This window comes from Pipra filicauda, unplaced genomic scaffold (genome assembly GCF_003945595.2).
Source record: "Pipra filicauda isolate LSUMZ 115617 unplaced genomic scaffold, ASM394559v2 scaffold196_size3971931_pilon, whole genome shotgun sequence".
Classification (NCBI taxonomy): domain Eukaryota; kingdom Metazoa; phylum Chordata; class Aves; order Passeriformes; family Pipridae; genus Pipra; species Pipra filicauda.
The window spans coordinates 393,123-410,041 of NW_024104305.1; the positions used below are offsets into that span (position 1 = coordinate 393,123).

A 16,919-nucleotide genomic window follows, 5' to 3' on the forward strand; every position below is an offset into this window, starting at 1 on the left:
AAAGATTTCTCCCTGGACAATGAGGTGATTCCTGGGAAAAGTCATCTATTACTTCTGGTGCAAGAGAGATGTGTATGTCCTGGACTAGCCATAATCACTTGAGGCCCTCTTTCTACCAAGTATTTCTTGACTCGTAATCACTGAAGGGCTGTAATTTTTGTTTCTTTGTTTGTTGTTGTGATGGAAAGGGTTAAGCAAACAGTGTGTCCTCTCCTGTTCAGAGGTGTTTCTTTTTGCTTCCTCTCCCCGAGAGTTCTCTCTCTGGACCTTGCTCTTACTCCATCTACACTGACCACTTCCTTCATTGTGTCTGTTTACTCTGCAGAGAGCACATAAGACTGAAAAATACATATGTATAATACTTTTTTAGTTCTTCTATTGTGGCCATTAATTTTCCTCTCAGACAGTTGAGTCCCACAAATTCTCTAGTTGATGTTTTTTTCCCTATCCAGGATTGTACAGAGCATGCCAGTGGTGTACACATTGTGCACTGATGCAATTAAGCGTAATCATGAAGAAAAATATTGTTTGCTTCAGTCTGAAGATCACCAGTTGTGAACAATTGCATGAATCCTACTAATATAATATTTTTCATACTGATCCTGGATGCAACAGAATGAACTGTTATTTTCCTATATTCATATGTAAATCATACTCCAGTGTACCTATGTATATACATAGGGTTTTTCTTTGACTGTTTTTATATTAAAAAATCATTAAATAAGGTAATTTTTGAGATGTAGTGTATCTATTTGAGACATTATTAATATACTTGCACAAAAAATAAACTTGTCCAAACAAATTAGATTATATTGAAAGATAAAATTTTAAGTGTTAAATGTGAAATGAATTATCAACTCTCTGTCTTCTGCCCAATGGGACAGACTCAAAGTGATAATTCCTTCTGAGAATTTCCTTGCATTGGGTATGTACCTCATGACATATTGCAAATAGAACTCCAGTTTACAATCTGAGCTGTTAGAGGATTTGAGAGGAGAGACATACCATGGAGTAGATTTGGTGAATAGGATTGCCCACATTGCATTTCATTAAAATTTGCCTTTTCCATAAAGGTTGGCATCACAGATGTGAAATACTGTGCTCTATGTGACTACAAATGCTGCCTTTGCTTTGGAAAGACTGTATTAGTAATGCAGGTTGCTGCTGTTCATATCATTAAGGAGGTGAGCACCCAAACTTTTATTTAAAGTTGGAGAGAAAAGAGAGTTCTGAAGGCAGCATCCTTAACTCTAAAGTTGTAGAGTTTTATGGCTCACTCTTGCAAAATTTGGAGGCATAGGCTGAGCAATTGAAAAATAATATTTGCCACGTATATAAGGGAGGGTGACAGTATTAAATTGTAAGCATTCTGACATGCATTCAAGAGCAGCACCAATGACCTATAGTTTTCAGATATTATGGAAGAATCAAGAAACCCAAGGATAACACACCTTTAACAGATCTGTTCCAGTAATTCTTTTTAGCTGTGGATTTAAATAAATAATTGAACTAAAGGACTTGCTCCAGGATGAAATTTCTCACCTTTAATAAAGTGAGATTTGTTTTTCAAGCTGGAAAACACCTCTGTTATGTCCTCATCCTTAGCATTCTCTGCCCATGAAGTAAATAAGGTAAGGAAGAGAAGAAAGTCAGGCAGGAAAAATGCCTTAAAGGTCTTATAGCAAATTGGTTATTCTAGTGCTGTATTTTTTTGCAGCATTTTTTCTGTCAGATCTCTCAAGTGGTCAGGTTGCTTTCCAGTTTGTTTGGTTTGGTTTGTTTTTTTTTTTAATGTTTAAGTTTAGTGAGTTAGTACATGAGGGTTAAAGTGTTATGGTTTTTTGCTTCTCTTGTGTCTAGCAACATTGTAGAAGTAATAAAAATAATAATGAAATTCAGGGAGATATTAAGACTGCATAAAACTGAAGCTCTTCCTACGTGTTTGGATAAAATCAGTAGAACCATTGCAATAGAATATTTTTATTGTGTGTAATTTTACTTTGCAATTTTATACAGTTTCATTCATAGTCTCCAAAAAAAAAATCTGTTTAGTAATGCTTATCAAATTCTAGTGATTTATTATTTTTTTCTTCTTCTTTAGGGTGTACCTCAGTTACCATGTGCCAAAGCATTGTATAACTACGAGGGAAAAGAACCTGGAGATCTTAAATTCAGTAAAGGAGACATCATCATTTTACGTCGACAGGTGGATGAAAATTGGTATCATGGAGAAGTCAATGGCGTCCATGGCTTTTTTCCTACCAATTTTGTACAGATTATTAAACCTTTACCTCAACCTCCACCTCAGTGCAAAGCACTTTATGACTTTGAAGTAAAAGACAAGGAAGCAGATAAAGACTGTTTACCATTTTCAAAGGTAAAAAGAGGATACAATTGCTATTTTATTTTAATAATTTCAATCACTTGGATAAGAAGTAATATAACTGTTTTGTAGTCTTGTCTGCATTTTTTAATGGAGCTTCACAAATATGAAAAGGGCAAGTAATTCTAGAAGCATTTCTCCTATGTTGATTAGTTTTGCCTTCTCTTTCTAAATTACATATAATTTCTCTGAGGTTTTATTTCTGAGAATGCAGTTTCTCATAATTGCAGTAGTGATGCTCTTAATTTATGAGAAATAACCTATGTTACGAATTAAAAGCATTCCATCTTCTAAAGAAACACTCAGATTGTAGATTTGAAAGAAGTCATATCACTTACCAATGTTCTTAAGTACTTAAGTAGAAAAGCAACATCTAGGGAAGATTAAGTAATGAGTCAGTTGAGAAGGAAAAGGATTGTGGTTCTATTGATTAATGCCAAGGACTTAAAGGGGGGCTGATAAATAACATGGACTGAACATGACAGGAAGTCTGGCACTATGGACAAAGTGTCCATAGTGAGACACTGAGATGTGGGCAGTTAGTTGAACTCTGACAAAATAGGAAAAGGAACAGCTTGAACTGACTTCAACCCCAAAAGTGGCACGTTTCTGTTACAGAGTGCCTTCTTTGCCATTCTTGTCCATGTACTGCCTTCTCTGATTACCCCTGTGTTATGGAGGAAAATTAAATTAGAAGATAAATTAGAGCTGGGAGACATAATCACTGCATGTTCACACAGGATGATGTTCTGACTGTAATTCGCCGTGTGGATGAAAACTGGGCAGAAGGAATGCTGGCTGACAAAATAGGAATATTTCCGATTTCATATGTTGAGGTGAGTAAAACTGGGTCCTCAGTAAGCTTGTGCTCACTGTGTATTTAATTTTCTGAAAGCAAAAATAATCAGTACTGGTGATGATTCTAAAATAACCTGAAATATAAATAATCTTAGACCTAAAATACTCTTTGGGAAAGTTAATGACCTCAGCAGTTAAACCAGTGATTTTCACTTAGCTATTTGATACCTGTTTTCATTGAATGGAGTTGAAATGAGAGTATTTGGCGGCAGTCACTATGTTCTGTTGTTAACACTTGAGTCATGCAGTCAATCACAAACCACACTTGCCACAAAATGAAAGCAGTCAGCAAGTCAGAGAAATAGTAAGCTTTGCACTGTCCCTAATACCTGCCTCTCAAAACCAAATTAGCACATCTAGGAAGTCAGAGTATACACTCTTATTAAACAGGTGAAGGATCAGCTTTTACATCTAACAGAGCTGTATATAAAAGCTTCTGTATCTTCCTGCATTTCTCATATATGGTACAACAATTTACAGTAAGAGGTAGCACTTGAGAAAATTTCCACAACTTCTTCAGTTTTAAGTGTTGAAAGCTGTATTTTCTATATAGAAAGACAGCAGTGATTAGGAACAGTGCGTTCAGCTGCAACAATGATTATTCAAATTTGTGTTACAGAAAGATACAGAGGTTTGGAATAGTGTTTGTGCTTTTCTGATAGGTATGCTGTGGATACTTGATAAGATGCACTTCCTGCACTGACAGTATTTTATTTAAATAAATGAGGCAAAATGATGAATGGAAAAAGTATTTTCATATTACCTGTGGGATGAGAAATACGTACTTCAGGACACCGAAAAAAAAGTGTAACCATACTAAGAATCAAGTCAGGTTTTATTAATTCAATTTGTGAATGCCATAATGAGATGGGAACTTCAAAAAACATTACTGCTTTCAACCAGCATAGAATTTATTACTTTTAAAAGGGCAAATATATATATATATATTTATTTTTATTGCTTGATGTAAGGATATGTGTACCTGGGGATAGAAAATTTCACATGACTTGTGAAAACAAGAAGACTAAAAATGTTTCAACTTGCTTAGTGCAATTTTGGCTTCTGTTTAAGGAGTTTTTAAAAACCAATTTAACGATTTCTTGCCTTTGGGTATTCTTTCCTAGCTTCTTGCAATTAACTGTCCCTTCAGTTCAGCCAGTAAAGCTTTTTGTAATGTTTTTTCAAACTAAATTACTTAGCTGAGTTAGAAAAAGCACTTTCCTAAGGCTGGCACTTCAGCTAACTATTTGGCTAACAACTACATTTCTATCTCTATAAAAATTTACAATGGGAGATATAGTCTTGAAAAAAACTACACAAAAACGATAGAAAATGTATTTCACTGTTAATGTTTTCAGACTCATTCCATCAACTAGGAAAATGTATTTACAATTAACCATTTTAGAACAGGAACTAACACTTGAGTACACATTCTCAAATCCCCACTAAAATGGTATGGAAACTCTAGGATGATAAATTATACCCAAAGAGATAATTGAAATCAGATAGGTGGGTTTTTTCAGTATATACTAAACTGAAACACGTGCTGTGGTGAAGAGCAGTGAGATGTACAGTAAACTATTAATTTGAATTTTGATATAACTGGTTTCTGAGATTATATAACCATTGTTCTGGAAAATATACAGACAGTTGATACAAACAAGTATAGCAACACATTCTTACCTATGTTATGAAAGACACTGAAGATGAGAAGTAAGTAATATTTTTGAAGGATTTTTACATAGTATTTTTTAGTTGCATTTCCCAATCCTCTAATCATTGTCTATTTTTGTCATAATGAAAAACATATCTTTTGCCTTCTGTATGTTAGTCCTCATTCTTTTGTTAAAAATGTGAATCAGTAGCTGCATTTACTAGAGATTTTCTGAAGTCAGTAACTATAAAATGAGTGTAGTCTGTGATGTTTATTTTGTAGTATAGATGTAATACTTATGATACTTCTTGTACAATGAGGTCACAGGATAAAATTTTAGATAATGTTGAAGTCCATGAAAATCTCAGATCATAATTGAGGGACTAATTTTGCCTGGAGGAACGTTTTATGATTCAATATTTGCTAATCTGATCTCTTATGTCTTTCACTTAGTGAAAAAACTAATTCTATATGCAAATGAAAAATAAATAATCTAAACATTGGAAAAAAAATGTATTTTCTAAGAAGTGCTAAACTCAAACTAACCCTCTAGTTTTACTAGACTAAGACCTGATTAATATATCTAAATTACTAGACTTTTTACTGTTAGAATTTCAAGGTACTTGTGTTAAAAGCAGGTCAACCAGGTTCCTGCATAGTAGTGAAATAAAATGCAGTGAGTTTAGAGACTATATGATTAAGGTCATAACACCTATGTTTATCTCTGATCCAAAAAGAAAGATAAATCATAGCTAAACAGATATTATTAGAATTTTTCTACATAAATTGCAGTTCTGGATACCATATACATTTTTTAGACTTCAAATTTGACTTTTTGATGTGGTTTAACACTCCATAAACACGCTACAAAGTATTTAAATTTTTACAGGGTATCCATCAGTCATGCAGAACAATAAGAAAAATACAAATGCCCAGAATGGAATAAAAATCAGGGAAGAGGAATCACTTTTCAATCAAATTGTCAGTAGAAAGTAATGTCAGCTTTTGTTTCCCAACTTAACAGGTACAACTAGGAAACACTTTTTTATTAGTCCAGCTCTTTTAGCTTTATTTATAAATAATCTTACTGAAATGTCGGGGGGAAAACCACAAATTATCTAGTATGTTCACTGTAGTAGAATTTTAAGTTCACTGTCATTTTATATGTCTGCATCTATCAGTTAAAATGATATTTTAATCAATGAGAATATAAGGTTGTATGTACCTAGTGTGTCAGGTTGGGGTTTTTTTACTAGCATCTCCTCTTGTACCAAACAGGAGGTTTTCAAAACATACTTTTTGATGTGCCTATACATTTCAGATTGTATTTTAGGCTGGATTTCTAGCATGGTCTTTTTGACATTGTACTTAGTAGGCTCAACTTTGTCTGTCACTGTTAGATGATATAATCTGATTTTTAGTGTCCTTAGGAAAAAAACCAGACTTTGTACACAGAAGTATAAGATAAAACTTTTTGTGGAAACATTCTTTTACTTTTTTTAGTGTTCTGCCTGCTTGAAACTTAAAACAGAAAATTTATGCAAAAAATAAGTGTTGTTTCTTATGCCAGAAGCTGCAATACAGATTATTTAATTTGTTTCAGAAGTTAATATAAACTCAGCTTTGCTCATTATTGTGATCTGTTCAAGAATCTGTTTGTGAAATGATTCTTCCACTGGTTTGGACAAAATGTTGTAATTTGACTAGTAAGAATGTTGATAATGTGGAAAAACACTCCCTGATGTAAGGTGATGTAGTAAAATTCCACAAGTAAAAACTTTGGATGAACATGAATAGAAAGATCATTTGAGGAAGAAGACGGTGTTTTCCCTTATTTTCAGAAAGTTATATTTTAATTCTTTAATTCTCAGGCACAGAGATGCTGCCTGTACATTAGAAAAATGTATTTTCACAAAATTGCCCATATGTATTTCTTTTATCCTTATACCATCTTATGCCTGTATTGGTACCAATTGTCAATATGAGTACACTCCTATAGCTGCTATTTAGTCTGTCCTACTGTGTTCTTAAACCTGCATTTAGGAAGCCTGTTTTTTTACTGCTCATATTGTTAAGGATGTGCATAAATACCAAAGGAGACTAGAAGGAATACATTCAAGAGTCCGCATAGAAAGGTGTGGGCTTATGTCATGCAATCAAAACAAAAAAAGGCTTAAAATGAAATGAACATTCAAGAATTTTTGTAACACAAGTTTTTATATTATAAGATCAAAGGGGACTGCTGTGACTTGTAGATGACACAGGCAGTGGATGTTGCTGAATTGATCTATGTCTGGACTACAGCATTATGTCCTTTGTTGATTGAAATTTTACCTCTGATGGGTAGTCCACACCAGCCCAACAGTAAGTGTGTTGAGTTTGTAGTGAGTTATTTTGTCACTCTGTAATAACTGATTTGTAGACTAGGTTGGTATGTCAGTTTTAAGTTGTATGGTTTAAATTCTATTATATTATGAGTGAAAAGAAAATAGATTTTTTGTTATGGTGATTTTTATAAATTAAAAAAATACTAATGTGTTACTTTTTTTTGTAGTTTAACACAGCAGCCAAACAGCTGATAGAATTGGATAAGCCCTCAGGTTCTGCCATTGACTCTGGAGAAGGTACCTCTGGGGCAGCCCACAACAATTCAACCCAAAAGCACACAGATACTAAGAAAAACACCAAAAAACGACACTCTTTTACCTCCCTCACCATGTCCAACAAGGCTTCACAGTCTTCTCAGAATCGCCACTCCATGGAGATTAGTCCTCCTGTCCTCATCAGCTCCAGCAACCCAACTGCAGCAGCCCGCATAAGTGAGCTGACGGGACTTTCCTGTAGTGCCCCTTCTCAGGTAAATTCACATGAAATCAACTACAACTGTAAAGGCTTCTGATTTTGTCAGTGTACTTATTTCAAATTATTAATTATATGTAATTAATATTAAACATACGCTTTCACAAAACTTATCTTCCAACATGAGAACATTTAAGGAAAATATTTTATAACACTTCTTATATAATGATAGCAAATATTTTTGGTCTTGTAGGCTAGTGTTTTTCGCAGTTGTTATTTTCTAGAGTGCCAAAAAAATTCTTATTTAACTGTGGAAACTAGAAACTAGAGTGATTTAATGTCTTGATTTGTTTCTAAATTGAATATAATAATGAATATTAATAAAGTGCATGTTAGTAAAAGTAAAATATTCAATTTTAAGATTATACGTATTCCAGAAATGTATCATATTAATCTAGTTGTGACAAACAGAAATATTTATCTGACTTTTTTTTTTTGTTCTGTAGTTTGTGAACAATTGGCTCTTTCACATAGTGATTACCCTTTGGGAAAAGAGGTGGTAATGGAGCTTAACAAGTATTTGTAGTGTTTTACATGAGCTAGTAAATATGCTTTATTTGCACATCTTTGGGATCTCACAGCCTTTTTTGGAAAAAAAAAAAAAGAAAACTGACATTGGTAAAATTGTGTTTTATGCTGCTGGTTTAATATGTCTCCAAAGTTTCAGAAGTGTCAGGGTGAAAAACGAAAAGGTGAGCAGTGTGATCCTATATTGTTTGTGCGAGTCTCTAACAAAAAATTACTTCTAGTTTAAGGTTACGGGTAGTAGAGTACTGGTGATTTTGACCATGAAGCCTACAGCTGTGTCAGACGCAGAACTGATCCCGCTGGGTTTTCTCTCTTTCACAGGTTCATATCGGTACTACGGGGCTAATTGTGACTCCACCCCCAAGCAGCCCAGTCACAACAGGGCCTTCATTTACCTTCCCGTCAGAAGTTACCTACCAAGCTGCTCTTGGTGTGAGTACCACTTAAGAAAACTCAGCCTTCCCATTTTTCTTTGGTCTTGTACAGTAATTATTTTTTCTCAAATTCTGATACACTGATATGAAATGATGGTTTTATGATTATTGTCTATGTAATGGTATAAATTTAACTATAGCAAAAGCACTATTGATACAATATGTTTGCATCTTGTCATTTCTCCAGCTTTCCTGTGTAATTTCTCTGTAGTAAACATGAGAAGCACACTTCCTTCCAGAACAGTGTTTCTTTTAAACACGAGCAGAAAAGAGATTATGCTGTGGGGAAAGTTACGGGAAACAAGCAAGATCTTAAAAAAACATCACCTTGAGACCACAGCTGCCAGTTATTTCTGTTCTACTTAACTCAAGATTATCAAGATTCTCTAAAATAAGTTTCAAAACTGTTGTCTCCTCATTAAGATTACGCGGCAAATGAAGAACGCACCTAGCATGTTAAGTTTAGTCAAGCTAAGGCTCTTGGAGAGCAATAGGAAAAAGCGTTGCAAATGGCCATCTTTTAAAGGAAGAAATACATTGCAATGCTGCTTCCTTTGGACAATAAAATGATGTCTTCAAAAAGTGCAGGATTTCTTTCCAAAACCAACTGGAATTCTTTAGTTTCCTATACTTGTGGTAGAGAAACTCTGGAATGTCCTGTATCATATTGTACTTACCAGAGCCTGACCTTAATTGCAGTAAAAATTGTGGATACCAGTTTTCACAGATCTTCAAGGGAACTTAATGAAATGTTATTTTGAACACTGGAGTTCTTGCAGTTCAATTCTTCTCCAAAAATTCTGCCCTTAACTTTTAATGGGCGGAGCACAGTTGAGTAAGAAATCTTCACTTAGTTTAAAAAACAAAACAAACAACCCAAACAAAAAACCCCAAGACTTGATCTTGTTTAGCTGTTTAATTATCCCTACAGTCTTTAAACCAAGTAAAACATGATGAATAGCCCTGCTGCTAGCCCTGTGTTTAGTTTTGCTTTCAACTTTTGGCACTTGTATCATTTTACACATTTGTCTGCAACATGAAAGGCAGGATTGTCTGTCTTCTGGTATCAACTTTTTGTTGTTTGGGTAAATGCTTAAGTGTGACTTGGTTGCATTTTGCCAGCTTTCTTTGGGACTCTTAAGTTATGTTTTTCAGTCCTTTAAATTATGATGCTGTTGTTTTCTGAATTATCTTCAATAATTCCTTCTGGCATGGTACGCACACGGTGACACATTCTAGAACTGGGTACAGTACTGCACAGTGTTTTTCAGTGATGAAAATATTGATGGTATGACCTTTTTACCCTGTTAACCTGATGCTTATATCTTCAGAATTTGTATATGTTCATTTGGCCTGAATGTAGAACAAAGTCTATGTTCAGCTAATTATCCGCCCTGATTCCATAAATTTTCATCATCTTTAAGTGTTATAGTAATTGCTCTCATCCAGGTAAACAAATTTCATATTCTTTGCTCTCCAGGCAGATGACTTTATTATTGATATTGATATAGAACATGTGTTGTTGCCTTGCCTTACTGAGTAGCAGTAAACCATGTAGCAATGGTTTGTCCTCTTATAATTAAATTGTTGACTCCTTCAATCTGTGGATCGTCTGTGTAATCCTACTGTTAAATGTATGCTAACCTGGAAGCAATTAATAGTCTTCTTATGTTTAGATTCATATTTTAATGTCGTGGAGCAGATGAGGTTAGAAGGTCTTGAGGTCATCTAGTCTAACCCCCCTGCTCAAGCAAGGCCACCTAGAGCCAGTTGCCCAGGACTGTGTCCAAATAGCTTTTGAATATCTCCAAGGACCTTCTCTAGGTTGAATCGTCCCAGCTCTCTTAACCTCTCCTCTTAGGAGAAATGCTCTAGCCCCTTAATTATCTCAGGTACCCTTCACTGGATTCTCCAGTATGCGTGTGTCTCTCTTGTTCTGGGGAGCCCAAAACTGGATTTTGCACTGCAGGTTTGGCCTCATCGTTGCAGAGGAGAGGGAAAGGATCACCTCCCTTGAGGTCCCTTGCTAGCAAGACTCCTTCTAATGCAGCCCAGGATACCATTATCCTTCTTTGCCACAAGGGCACATTCTTGGCTCGTGTTCAAGTTGGTGTCCACCAGAAAGGATCTGCAGGTCTTTTTTGCCTATGAGGTGTACATCTAATACTAGAAACAATTAGCTGCGTATATATTAGTCCATGGAGTCTTTTATACTTCTTTCATCCTGTCCTTCAGAAAATACCTGTGAGAAGAGAGCAAACAAATCAGTTTTGGTATCATTTGTGCTGTTAGGCAGAATGCAAGTCTAGCTAATATATACTGCAAACATTGAGTAATTGATTTGATTTGTGGCTGAGATACTGAAGCTGTGGAGATTTTTGAGCAGGCAGGATTCAATCCATAATTTCAAAAGTTCTGTCAGAAGCTGCTTTTGTTTTTTCCTCTCAGTAACAAACACTTCTGTTTGTTAATATGAATCAGTAGCTCTTTATTTGATGCCAACACATAAAAATACTTTATTTTGGTGCTGGTGCAAAGTCATTAAACCACCTCAAGTCCTTTAGTTGCATAAGCTTGTTCAAAGGCAATCTCACCATTGGAACCCACAGGAATTAAATTACAGTGCTAAATGCAGCATGGAATGAAACTCCTGCCATATGATTGTTTTGTTTCTTGGGGTGCTACTTTCTCTTTGTGATAACCATGCTCCTGCTTATGTTTCCAATTAGGCATATAATTCCCCCTGAGAACCTGAATTATTCTCTGCCACCCTCTTTTAAAGTCAATAACTTTCTGTACATAATGTTCTGTTTCTTCTTGACTTGTTTTCAGCATGACTAAAATGCAAGCTGGCAGCTCAGGCTAGAGTCAGGTCATTCCTGTATTCTTTTGCTGTAGATGATATTAGATGATGATGCAGTTTATAAAGTCACAGACTGTGAGATGTATCTTTTACTTCCACTTTTCCTCTTGCATCATAAACTCTTGTGTTCATGTTAGAAATGTGCAAACTGGTTCTGACAGGTCAAGGGAGAAAGTGATATTCTTGTTTCTTTAGATGTTTCCCTTCTGGAAATGCCCTTCCTGACATTTTGAGCATTAATTGAAGCTGCAGAACAATTGTGACTCTACGTTTTAAGACATCAGAAGTGGTTAGCTTGAGTCCTTTTGCTCTTGTATTTTTTGCTTTTGTAAAAAATAAATTCCTGTGTTTCTCTCACTTTCTCCCTTTAGCTTTTCTCTTAATTTCTGAATACTAAGCAAATGACAAGGGAATTGGATGGGAACAGGATGAGTTTCTCTTTAGCATGAAGGTGTTTTTGTTGGATCTCCTTCCTGTCAAACATATTGATGTTTATAACACTATTGAATGTAATTGTTCTTTGACAGTAAGCCATTTATACTTCTTCTATTTAATGGTCAACTCAAATTAAGGGAGAAAGAAAAAATCTGAGGATGAGCATGATTACCCATCAGTGAAAAAGAGAAGGATATATTCCTGTACAATAATTCTAAATTTTTGCTACATTTATCTGTTCTGAATCTGAAAGCAAGGAAAAGCTAGTGTCTTCTCTTATCTTTTGTACGAAAGATTGCTTTTTTTAGTGTCAAGAGGAGATATTTTGAGCTGTTGTCTTGTGTAGCAAATTTCTCTAAGTGGTTCAAAAATGGCAATTGTATTAATTTTGTTTTGTTCATAATAATGTTTTGTAAGTGCTGTTTGGTACCCAACATAGTATGAAGTAAATAATTTACAAATTTGCAGCCAGAATTGACACAAATAAGCTTTAGGAATGAGAGTGCTTTTGTCGAGTGACCATATATAGTCTCTGCTGCTTGTGTCATTTAAGCAGATTTTAATTTGCATTCAGAAAACCTGTGATAATTTATTTAAAAGTTTTATTTCATAGCAGCAATTCTTTAGCCAACAGCATTAATTCTTGCTTTGTGTTTTGAGGTTTGATTCTTTGAAATTGAAAAGCTATGAACTGAGATAGACTTTTCACAGCTAGGGCTTTTGGCTGTGATATTATCACTTACACTGTTCTTTGGGACTTCAAACCACAACTTTGCCCCTAATGGGGGCATTAATTAGTCTGCTCTTTTTGGCCACCGGCATTTTTGAACCTTCTAGGTGCTTAGTGTATTTAAAGTTCTTCGTAAAATATAAATAACAGATGTTAAGTTCATGTAAGGCTCATTTACTTGGGAGGAAATCCTTGGATGTAATTTATAAGGTAGTTATCTAGTGGAGGAGATCTAGTTACCATAGATTTTGCTGAAAAAAATCTTGAAGTATGTGATTTGAACCATGATATGGGAAAAATAGAAACAAAATATACCGCAACAAAGTTAGTTACATTCAAAAGCAGCAGCAGCAGCAAGACAATGTAGCAACAAGAAATAACTTAACCTTCCTTTCATTCTGCCTTTCCAGTCTCTTGAGAAGTCAAAAGTGTTTTGGACTGCAATTACCCTAGATGTCCATATTGCTACTTCTGCGGATTGACTTTGAATTGGTGTCTTGGTGTGTGCACTTAGCTAGCAGAAATAGGTGGTCTTTATTTGGATGGTTTGCATTCACTTGCACACTGAAAATTTCAAAAATTAAAAAATCCCTATTTTTTCTGGTCTTGTTCTCTTGTACACACACAAAAAGAAAAGTTGCCCCTCTATGTAGAAGTATATAAAGTAGTCTGAATTATTATTAATGAACCACAAGCTGTGAGGGTTATGTAGTGTACTAATGACATACAGCTCTCTTTTGTATAGTTCCTGATGATTCAATAGTGTAAGTCAGGAGGAGGTTTAAATAAGAACTCTTCTAATTTTAATCAACAAAAATTCAAAAATTCAAATCAACTTTTGTTAGGAAGAGGAAGCAGCGGAAAGAAACAATTAAGTTTAGTATGAGAAATCTGTTCTTGATAACATATAGTTTAGGAATTTTTTTAAACATGAGCCCTAATTAGTTAGCCCTCAGGGAATTTTGCAAGCCATATGCTTTTTCCTAGGCCTTGTGGGAGTGAATACAGTTAATGAATATTCCTTTCCACTACTGTGCCTTTTATTCTTTGGGTGAGCTGATTACTGATTTTCAGTTGACTGATATGGGAATGCAGCCTAATTACATTTAAATTTACTAATATGTGTGTGCATAGTATAGGTACTATTTGAACTTTAAACATAAATTAAGTATCAAATGATGTAATTTTTCATCTTCCAATTAAAAAAAAATTATCATTTATTTGCTGTTTTGTGTGCTTTAAAGTACACCTGGTGTCTGAAAAGTATTTGCAGAAACTTTCAATTTTTCCCTTTCAGCTACCTAAAATACTTATTAATACTTGTAAATACTTATTAATAACTTACAAATACTTAATAACAAATAATTATTGTTAAGCATAATTTTTGAATCACGTGCAGTTTGCATATATTCTTTCATGAAATGTTGACTATGAGAACTATAGAAACTAGCATATGCTCTGGTAGGTGTGTTTCTCAGTAGCTAGAAAAATGGTTACACGACAGAAAACTTCTTGAAAACATGGCTGGATCATTTGGATATATTTTATCAAGGTGTAGCAGTGCAAACTGAGAAGTGTTAGTCCTCTCAAGCCTACCAGGTAGTTTATTTAGATTTCTCAGTACTTACCAAGTCTTTTTAGGAGTTTAACTGAGGACCCTGCTCGTTTCGGGTCTCATTACTGTGCTGATAGACACGGGAAGGGGAGCAGGACCTGAACATAGCAGGATAAAATAGAGCCGTGAAGGTGCCCTTATTGTAGCTAAAACTTCAATGTATATTATGTGTTCAAATGAATAAAATACAGTGCTCAGCATTTATATCTTTAGAGATGCAGGAAGTGTGGAATTGTGACAACCTTGATATTGTGCACGAGTAGGTTTAATTTTAAAGCATTCTAGCTAATCATCTCCTAATGTGGATTTACAAGTTGTACCATGTATAAAGAAATCTAAATGCCTATAAAAAGGTTTAAATTTATTGACAGGTTGCCTGAAAGTTAGATTCAGCTTGGATTCAGTTAAGACGTTTGTTGAAGCTGACTGGGAGTGGGAAATAACTTGGTCTGTAAAACAACTGAAAGAGAAATGTTTTGGTATGAATTGTCTAGGTACTTTAAAAAGATTGTTGTATGGATAGGAATGTAGAATGTGAAGCAAATGCAATTGCCATTCTTGTAAATAACTATTAGTGTTAAAGCTCACAATGATGTTTCTCCAGCAGGTCATGTCTGTTTTGTGTTGGATACAGAAGACCTATTTGGTCCTAAGAACGATCAGAAAAAAAAACTTTAAATAAAATAGGAATATTTTGCAATATAGCATGCAATTTATACCATAGCTAAGCGTAAGAATTTTGACTGAAAAACTGTAAGACTTGATCAGTTTCCTCTAGATTTGAAGGCTTTTAATGATGCAGTTCTTTGCTGTGTCTTGACAGCATAAAACTGGTTTATAGAACTGTCTTTCTATTAACACTTTCACCAAATGCAGTGAGGTAATAATCACACAGTGTAGAACTAAAACTTAATTTCCATATACCTTTTAGTTTAGAAAAACAGAAAACAAGTCCACTTTAGAAGTGGGCTGTTGGAGGGGAATTAAAATGACTTTCACCTACGTATTTTCCAAACTGATAATGTAATGCTGTGCATTTATATGCTGATGTATTGGAAGTGCCAGGCACTAGTTCAGGATATTTTGTTAAATAATATTCTAGTTCTGTGGTTTTTAAACCTGAAGCGTCATGGTTTAGAGTTTTGTTTCAATACTAAAGGATTGTATTAAATTGAAGATTATGTTTGAAATTAATTCAGTTTTACATTTTCAAATGCTGGAGGTTTTTTATTACTCTTTTTGTGTGTGTTGTAACACAAATAGTTATTTTTGGAAAGGGGGGAAGGAACAGCTCTCCTTTTGTGAGTGCCTTTTCCCAGGAGTGTCAGTACACAAGGTCCTAAAGAATTGTCTGAAGCTTTACAGAGCAGAAGGTAACAATTGCTCCATTGATTCTCAAAAGGCACAGAAGTCTGTAGGCAGGACCCCCATTAAGATCTGCGGTGCCTTTTTACTGGGGTATTTGTTAAAGATTACCAATCTTGATAATACTGAATTTCAAAAGCTAACTCTTTTAACTAGAAGAATAGGAGAAAGTGGTAACAATAGCTCAGTGACTATGGTCTCATATTGTGCTTGCTTTTGTGACCCATGCATCAAAAGAAAATTTCCCCCAGAAGGGGTGCTTTTGGGTGTACTGCAGCTGAATTGTATATTATGTTTCAGCTTCAGGTTACAAAAACAATCATGTTATGAAGTACAGTCAGCAGCAGGATGCAAAGTCTACCTCCTGGAAGGCTTCTGAATTTTTGTCGAGCCCTATCCTAAAGATGTTATAATTAGAAACAATGCTTTCCATTTTTCCTGTGCTGAGAAATTGCTTGTCATCAGCTTAAATAGCTGCCAAAACTTCAATATTTTAAATCAGAAAAAGAGAAATACAGACAAACCCAACTTTCCAGTTATATTGTACCAGTAGGTAAAGGAATACTGGACTTGGATGCTTTTTTCTGTTTCCTTAGAATGTCATGATTTTCGGGTTTTTTTTGCCATTGATTCAATGCATCAAACAATATTGATCATTGTTGCTATTTTTTTTTTTGTTCTTATAAAATCAGAATATGAATCCCCCACTTCCGCCACCACCTCTCTTGTCTGCTGCAATCATTGCATCGGCTGCTTCTGGACCTCAGTCTACAGGTGTAATACAAAGGTCTACATCAGGATCAACTGACCAAATGGCACATTTACGGCCACAAACTCGTCCAAGTGTGTAAGTAAAATAGAAACTTTTTGCCAGTTAGAGAAATGGAACGAGATCGATAACTTCACCTGTATGTGTATCACACCAACTGGCTACATTCTGCTAGAATTGCCAGAAAGCCAAGCATACAACTCAGATCAAAAGCATGCATAAAGGTGATAGCCCCAAACAGCCTTCATACTGAGCATTGTTTATGTCTTAGATAAATATAATCATCTGTTGCTGTGTATAGAAAGAGCTCACTTCAAAAATATAAAGTATTTATCCTGCAGAAGATGAATGAATCCTTGTGTTAGCGCTCAATACTGTATAACTCACAAGTGTCAAATACTGGAGTAAATTTATTCAATGTTTTCC

The 16,919-nt window shown here is 34.8% G+C and overlaps 1 protein-coding gene across 4 annotated transcripts in view; it reads left to right on the forward strand.

Moving 5' to 3' along the window:
• Positions 1–16,919, forward strand: part of SH3RF1 (SH3 domain containing ring finger 1) — an 85,385-nt gene that overhangs the window by 50,840 nt on the left and 17,626 nt on the right. For all 4 annotated transcript variants that reach the window (XM_039380464.1, XM_027738226.2, XM_039380462.1 and 1 more), the window contains exons 3-7: positions 2,102–2,377; positions 3,124–3,219; positions 7,450–7,752; positions 8,604–8,714; positions 16,417–16,571. In XM_039380464.1, the coding sequence (XP_039236398.1) occupies positions 2,102–2,377; positions 3,124–3,219; positions 7,450–7,752; positions 8,604–8,714; positions 16,417–16,571 (941 nt within the window). The remainder of the gene's footprint in view (positions 1–2,101; positions 2,378–3,123; positions 3,220–7,449; positions 7,753–8,603; positions 8,715–16,416; positions 16,572–16,919) is intronic.